This window comes from Brachionichthys hirsutus, chromosome 5 (assembly GCF_040956055.1).
Source record: "Brachionichthys hirsutus isolate HB-005 chromosome 5, CSIRO-AGI_Bhir_v1, whole genome shotgun sequence".
In the NCBI taxonomy this organism is placed as follows: Eukaryota; Metazoa; Chordata; class Actinopteri; order Lophiiformes; family Brachionichthyidae; genus Brachionichthys; species Brachionichthys hirsutus.
This window is the reverse complement of record NC_090901.1, coordinates 13,594,662-13,602,498: the sequence shown is the minus strand read 5'-3', so window position 1 is coordinate 13,602,498 and position 7,837 is coordinate 13,594,662. Positions and strand designations below refer to the sequence as shown.

Sequence of the window (7,837 nt, the reverse complement as noted above, 5' to 3'; positions counted from 1 at the left end):
TCCCTTCCCGGAAGACTTTCCATCTATCCATCCGTAAACATTTGCGTGTGTGTGTGTGTGTGTGTGTGTGTGCAAGCAGGCATTTCCTGCTGTGTAATTGCAGGCTGTGCATCAGCTCATTGGCGCTGCCCCGCCTGGAGACTAAAAGACGTTGCTAATCCACCAGCAGGTCAAACAGCCAGCAGCGGCTGAACTCAGCCACAGGACCGCAGCCGAAAATTAGGGCATGGATTACAAGGCCCCACGGCATTCTGGGTATTGTTGTGAGCTGCCAACAGGCCTCAGAAGCTGTTGGCCCTATGTGAAGGAGCAGTCAGGTAAAGGTGAAGATTAATGGTGACTGGGTGACCTATAGGAGCACGGCTGTATAGCCACACCCCCGCCGGATGATGGGTTGTAACAAACGTCTGTCTGTCTGTCCGAGCTCATCACGTTTCTCAACTTGCTGCTGCTTTTTTTTTTTTTTAAACAAAGCAATGGTGCTTGAACGCGATGCTCAAAGATGCGAGCAGCTGACAGCGAGCGGGACGGCGCCGCTTCTCGGCGCGCCACTGCCTGATGAATGATTGCCCTTTGTTGTGCGTTCCATAAAGGCCGCCGTAGCTGCCCCTTTTCACCGGACCTGGCGAGCAAATGTGAGGCGTGAATAGCATTAGTCTGAGTCAGTGCCCCCCAAAGCGGAGTAGCCAGCCTTGAAAACACAGCCGGCTCGCCCTCCTCCCGGAGTTTTATGAGCCAACATGATTGAAGGAGGGTAAAACTGCCAATGAGCAGGGACGAGGAGGAGAGACGTCAGAGATGGATGGATGTGCAGATAAAATAGAGGCGGCGGTAGCGTGACAGAGGACTCGCATCCCGTGGAAGAAGCGATGTGAAGTTGAACAGGTTTGTTTCAGAGGGGCTGAAAAGCATCCGGACAAAAGGAGGGATGAGAAGAATGGAGGTGGATGACTCCGGCTGGCAGGACCGGTGCTGGGACGGGGTTAGGTCTCATCGTGCTATCGGAGTCCCCTCCTCCCTTCTCTCTGTCCAATTACTGCCACAATGGAGACGGCCCCTCCCTGCAGAGATGCATATGGCTCTCTGGTTGTAAAGCATCGCCGGCCACTGAGACGATGTGCAGCTCTTTGATAGGTACAGTATGTGCGGAGCTCCAAATGTTTGACCCCTGCTCTGACAGCATGGCCCCACGCCCTGCACGACCCCGCCCAGTCACAAACAGCCGCTCCAGGATTAATGAAATCATCTGCTGTCAGCCACTTTTAACGCCGTCCCCGTCTTGTTGTTTTGGAGAATGCTGCAGCATCATTCCTTTCATGGGGGCTGCATTACAAATAAAAACTCACATTTTGCTCTGTGCCTTAAGTTAAGTTGTTAATGGAGCAAAAAAAACAATATATATGTATATTGTTTTTTTAAACATTTATTTATATTTGTTATGTTTCTGGAGGGTGGCATTCAGTGTCAACTCAATAGTGTGGCCTCTTCACCCCTGCAGGCTGGAAAACCGGTCACCCCTAAAGACAATAGGCATCGTTTAACCGTCAATCTTTAGCTGGGAAATGTTTCTGTTTTTTTATATGGATAAATTCCAAACCAAAGAGGGAGAATCTGTGATTTTCCTCCGTTGTTAATTACATACATGTATTTATATATTTGAGTTGTAAACACAAATGTATCTTATCTGACTTTATCAATCATGTTAATCGAGCACATTTATGATGCAGCTCAATATAAGGAACATAAAACCGCTTTCAAGAACCAAATGTACTTTTATACATTGATTTATTTTATTTTATTATTCCTAAGGGAAAAACAAATATTCACTTTGGCCAAGAAGTAAATGCAACAAATGTAAATATCGATAATAAAAAGAGAATCTCAACTATTTGCAGGTAAACGAACCCAAAGCTTCACGGGCTGCATGTTGCGTTTGGGTGCGGCTCGGACAGGAGGCACTCGCCGCTTCACGTTATGAAACATTGCGAAGGATCCGCTTTTCTTCTGGGCAGCGTTAAATCCGATCCCCTTGATGCGTGGGGAGAGCAAAGTGAATTAGAGATCGAGGGTGGGAGGCTGATTACCCCCCAACCCCCGCCTCCCTCCAAAGAAAAGGAGGAGACATAAAGGAGACGTTTGAAAAGCTGCCACGAGTTCTCTGCCACGCCGCCTCCTGCGTGGATTGAGTCGTGGTCTTTGTTGTCCGCAGGCATGAATACTGAGTGGGTGTAAAGAGAAGAAAAAAAAAACGCAGGAGAAGAGGAAGGCAGAAAGGACGGCACAAAGAACTCAAACTAAAAATAACTTCACCTCTAAAATGTTTTATTGGCTTTACTTGTTGTTGTTTTCTTTTTGACACTGATATGCGACTATTTATTATAATATAAAAAGTCTTCCCCTGTCATTATGACGTTAGAATCCTCGTCTTTGTGCGCTGGAAAATAGTTTCAGGGACGCATTTATTCAATTCTTTGAGTTATTCTTCCTGTTTGTTGATTTGCTGCTTCACAGATGCTCAAAGAAAGAAACGTGCAAACAACAGAGCCCTGCTCCGGATGCAATCACCTTTACGCAAACACGCCCACTTCACTTACCGTGGAGTGGAGGGGGGGTTAGCGGTGGCACAGGTGTTCCACAAACCCCCCCACCCCTCCCACTGCAGACATCAAAGACTGATGTGCTCCAAACATTGCAGCGTTCAAGCATCAAATAAAAGAGAGAAATAAACCGTAACTTACAGACCAATGATTCGGCTCAAATGTTTGTGATTGATGAGGCTGAAAGTGAAAGTGACGTCAGCGTGAGACAAACAAACAAAAGAAACACATTATTCTGGTGGATTTTGGAGTAAAATAAAGTTAAGTTCAGGTTCCACCTCGTTCCACGTGGCTTTTCATTTGAAGACACACAGATTTTTAATTATTTGCAGTTTGTCAATCATTTCCATCCAAACACGCTCAGGAGTCAGGCCTGAGTTCGGTCCTCTGTTCGTCACGCTATATATGTTAAAAGAGAAGTCTTCTTTTGGGGGGGGGGGGGGGGGGGGGGTCAGGGAGCTTTAACTCGGTGACAAAGCCTCATTTGCAGGTCAATGCGATGGCACACTCGCCTCTCCTCTCCATCCAGGAAGCCTTTGTTCCCCGTCGCCTGCGTCGGTGCCAGATGGTCGTGGAAATGGTAATTCCTCGTGGCTGATTTTTCCTCTTTACTATAATTAATTGCAGACTTAGAAAAATGTCCTGTGTGTGTGTGTGTTTGAGAGGGGGGGTGTGATTAAGGTTTGTTTTTCACTGAAATTATATATTTTTGCTGTTACATTTGCGCGAGGCCTCAAAATCGCAGTTTGCGCGTCAACGTGGCCGCGCACTTGCAGCATTTTCCATTCCTGACCCACAAAGCAGCGACATTTTTAAACAAACTCGTGACGCATCTTGAGCGAGTTGAGCAGATTCTAGACCAGGCATGGGCAAACTACGGCCCGGGGGCCACATGCGGCCCCTTAGGCTTTCTAATCCGGCCCGCCGAACTTGTCCAAATTATATCATAAAATGTTATTATAATTAAACCTCATTCATTTTACCTTTTTAAGATTAACTTTTTATTGTCATTATATGTTTTACACTTTTTACACCGCAAACACAACGAAATTCCATTTTTTTCCTGTAATGCTACCTGTAAAAGGCCAAATCCTTTCATGTAATGACTTTTACATGCCATTTATATTAGTTCACACAAATTTTAGAACCCATTGTGGCCCGCGAGTCAAAAGGTTTGCCCACCCCTGTTCTAGACACTGAAAGAATCAACGGACTCCAGGACGCGCGCAGCCAGAGGTGGCGCCGCGTTCAGCGCGTCGAGGTTTATCACTTTGATATCTTCTTTTCATTTAGAAGATAAAACATTGATTCTCCACAGTTTTGTATTTGGAAATATTTGGCCATCAAATCACAAGAAGATAAAAATACATTCTACACACATTTCTTATAATTGAACGTTATATAAAACGTTTAAATCTCAGCAAACGTAGCGTCACTTCCTGTTGTTATTGTTTTTTTTTTTTTAACGTTTTTGGTAAAGCTAACATTTACATTCGTTCCAGTCTGCTTTTTTCTCCTGTCATTAGAGGTCAAATCCGCCTTTGACCTCTAATGATACGTTACGATGAAAGAGACAAACACAAACGTCAGATCGGGGTCCGATGGGAGACTCTCCATCTCTCTCCATCAGGACGGCCGTTTAGTCGTTTGCTGGTCTCTCCGTTCGCTGTCACCTCCTTTGTTCTGTCCATCATAAACGCAACGAGTGGGGATTCACTTATAATCGACATCCTCCGCCTCATGGAGCCACATTTAGCTGTAGAAAGTTAGAAACGCAGGGCCTGCTGTAATATTGGGACAAACTCGCTGCTTGCGGTTTAATTCCAGGCCTGAACTCATGTCTCAAATCAAACTTCCTTCTGAGGAAACATTGTGCGTTTTAGGTTCCATTTATTGGGACAAATGTTATATAGTTGCACAGCTGCAGAGACAAATAAAGGAAGATGACCCCTTTAACTCGAGGGGGGCCTTGGGCCCTTGAATGTGTCCAGTCTCCAGAGGGGACTTCATTAAAGTAACAGCTGTTGTCTTTAACATATAAACCATCGAGATCAGATTTTAATCGTCCCCTGAATGGAGTCGTGCGGGCACGGGGGCGTTAATTAGCTGGATCTATAGCCATAGATTAGTTCTAATATTTTTTTCGTCCGTGCGTATCAATAGAGGAGCGAGACAAAGTGTCTTTTGTTCTCTGAGGCAGGACATTCTGTGGCTGACTGAATAGGTCTTGGCTGTGTCTACATGGATTTGCCATATGGCAACAAAAAAGGAAAGCACGGCGCCGGAGAGCGCTTTGTGCTGCAAATCAGAACAAGGGCGTCGGAGCTGACAAAGTCACTCCGGTCCCCAAACGTCTCCGATTCCATCAAAACGTTCTCGTCGAAACATCGCAGCGGCTCAAACCACCGACGAAATGGACAAATTATGAAATGCACCTTTGTTTCACGCGCACTGACGTGCAGAGCGGCTCCGGGGCCCGGGGCCCCCGGCCCCATTCAGAAACTGCTGCTTTTGGCTCCTTTCAATTAAGGGTAAACTTGCAAGTATGACCTGCTGAATGGTTTGTTTCAATAGACGAGGACAATTACAAAGACTAGTAGTTTTCTCCTTCCAGCTCTGGCAGGTGGCCCCCTCACCCGGTTTATCCACGGCGGGGCAAACAGTGTGTGTGGGGGGGGTCTTTGGAGGGGCTGGTTGAGTGCGGGTGGATGTGGGGGTGTCGCCGCGGCGGACAAAGCGGGGATCCAAAGGCAGCTGCTGCTTCTTTAGTGGAGCGAAAGGGCCTTTAAATCCCAGCCTATATCCCGCAGCTGCCCGAGGCTGAATGCGTTTTCCCCTCCCGCAAAGTATATGAGCCGGCCGGAGCCGGGCGGAGCACAGCGAGACGGGCCAGACCAACCTGCGTCCCGCGGGGGGAGTCATAAAGGTCTGGGAGTGCATTGTGCTTTGTACTCAATCGAATCAATCATCTATCAAATTAAAGGAGAAAACGGCCAGCTTTCATAAAACGTACGATGAAAACACACGCACACACACACAGACATGACACACACAGAGACATGACACACACACACACAGAGACATGACACACACACACACACAGAGACATGACACACACACACACAGAGACATGACACACACACGCACAGAGACATGACACACACACGCACAGAGACATGACACACACACGCACAGAGACATGACACACACACACACAGAGACATGACACACACACGCACTAACACAAAGATGCCAGTTTCAACACTTGATTTGTCCCACTTTGAGTCTAAAACAAAAACAGACAAACAAGCAAACTGTGTAAAATTAAAGTGAAGAATATTTTTAATTTAATCTTTAACAAACAATCAGGGCACTTGCATGTAAATACAAAATAATGGCTCAGAAAGATATTTTTAAAAAAAAAAAACAACTTTTCAAGTGTGGGCTACTATGGGGAAGGAAGCTACATGAAAAACATCACGGATATAAACAATGTAAATAATAAAATAAAACAAAACAAAATGTCCTCTGGCTAAATCAACAAGGCAAGTATAAAGAACCATAAATAAATTATAAGTTAGAATAGTCTTAAAATAAACATTTACAGAGATGAACTTATACGCGACTGTCTTTATAAAGCTGTACACTCTTGGCCAGTGTTTACAAATCATTTTAAGTAATTACGGATTGCACAGATGTTAAAACGTTTAACACTGTCGAGTGGCGGATGCTACATTTGTACTGGACAGAAGTCGTTGCGTCTCCTTCCACTCCTCCCTCCTGGTCCTGAGAGTCCGCTCCGGGCGGTTCGGTTCGGTTCGGTTCCGCGCTCCTCCGCGGTGCACCGATCCGACGCAGTCGGTCGGGGCTTCTGCTTCCCCACACAGTCCTCCTTGTCACCCCCCCCCCCCCCCCCCCCCGCTCCGGCGTTCAAGTTGCGGGGAGAAATATCATCCTGGTGATCCTTAAATTAGGCAGGAAAAAAAAATAGTGCAAAAACCACCTGAGGGGAGGAAAACGCACGGTCAGTTTCCGGAGGCGCACGAACAGCAGCGCCCTTTTACGCACGTCTTTTCCCGCCACATCGTGACGCGCACTCCCCTCCCCCAGTTACTACGGCTCCCACTATCACTACTACGACTGTGATTTCACCAGCACCCCCCCCCCCCCCCCCGGTAAAAACAAGCCCGTGAGTTTCAGTCACGGAATCATTTACGCAAAAAGAAGGAAAAACGGAGCAGCGATATGAGGAGTCTCCTGGGGGGACACAAGCCCCTCATCAAGTGTCCCGGAGACAAACGTTCTGATTTGAGACAGTTTTTACCTTCAGCGGATCCTCTTCCGCGGAGTTTGTTCCAGCGGGACCGGAGAACCGGAGCGACAGTAACCGCTCGTGTCGTTCGATTTCCGATCAGCAGCTCTTCTCCGTTTGACGAAGAAGTCTGTGGGAACGACGCAAACGTCATCCAAATAAGCTTGATTTAAGATTACGCACGGGGAAAGACAAGGGGCGCGCGCCCCGCGTCCACCTGAGCGTTAAAGGGCCTCTTACCTGAGATGTGCGTGTTGGTGTCAGTCGTGTCCGCCCGCTTGCGTCTCACGCACGCGCCCTGCGCTCTTTGGCTCCGCGTCCCCGCGTTGAGCTTCCCTGAGCGGTTCTCCTGGTTGAGCTCCACCGGAGCAGGAGCGCTGCTGCTCTCCGGTAAGGCGAGGCGCTCCAGGAGGACGGAGTCCTGGGCCGGAGCCACGGGCGTCCCGGTCCTGTCGCCCAGAGCGGAGTCCCGGTAAAACGCGGGGGTCGCGTCCACGGACGCCTCTTCCCACGCGTAATTCCCAACTAGCGGGGTGTTGGCCTCAAAATTAAAGTTCCACCTCTGCTGGTCGCTCTCCGAAATCTCCCGCAGCTTGGCTTTCGTCTCCCGGCTCAGCTCGTCGTGATCCACCGGTCCGAAGAGGTTCCGACAGACGCCCGTGCGTCGCTGGAGCGGGAAGGTCCGGCGCGCCACCAGCCGCTCCAGCGCGCTGCTCAGTAACTGGACGTTCGACATCTTTCAATAAAAATAAATTAAAAACACACACACTCTTTTTTTTTCTCCCTGATGTGCGTGTGTGCGCGCGCGTGTTTCTATGGCTTCACTCGTCGGTATCCTCCACGCAGTCCCGTTTAAATGCGCCTCCGTCGTGCGCCGCGGTGCATAAATAACCTCCAACGACTCCTCGGGCGCAGCGGCCACTTCTGC

General features: G+C 48.2%; 1 protein-coding gene across 1 annotated transcript; it reads right to left on the bottom strand.

The window, feature by feature from the left end:
• Positions 1-6,513: 6,513 nt before the first annotated feature.
• On the bottom strand, positions 6,514-7,837 carry LOC137894067 (cyclin-dependent kinase inhibitor 1C-like). Its single transcript, XM_068739537.1, has 3 exons — positions 7,150-7,837; positions 6,922-7,039; positions 6,514-6,600 (listed from the first exon to the last, which is right to left on the bottom strand). The coding sequence occupies exons 1-2, from the start codon at positions 7,643-7,645 to the stop codon at positions 6,924-6,926; spliced, it is 612 nt and encodes a 203-aa protein (XP_068595638.1). The 5' UTR covers positions 7,646-7,837; the 3' UTR covers positions 6,514-6,600; positions 6,922-6,923.

Coding starts and splice junctions, on each gene's coding strand:
- LOC137894067 (XM_068739537.1), bottom strand. CDS start 7,645: ATGTCGAACGTCCAGTTACTGAGCAGCGCGCTGGAGCGGCTGGTGGCG. Junction 7,040..7,149: donor CACCAACACGCACATCTCAG/GTAAGAGGCCCT, acceptor TCGTTCCCACAG/ACTTCTTCGTCAAACGGAGA.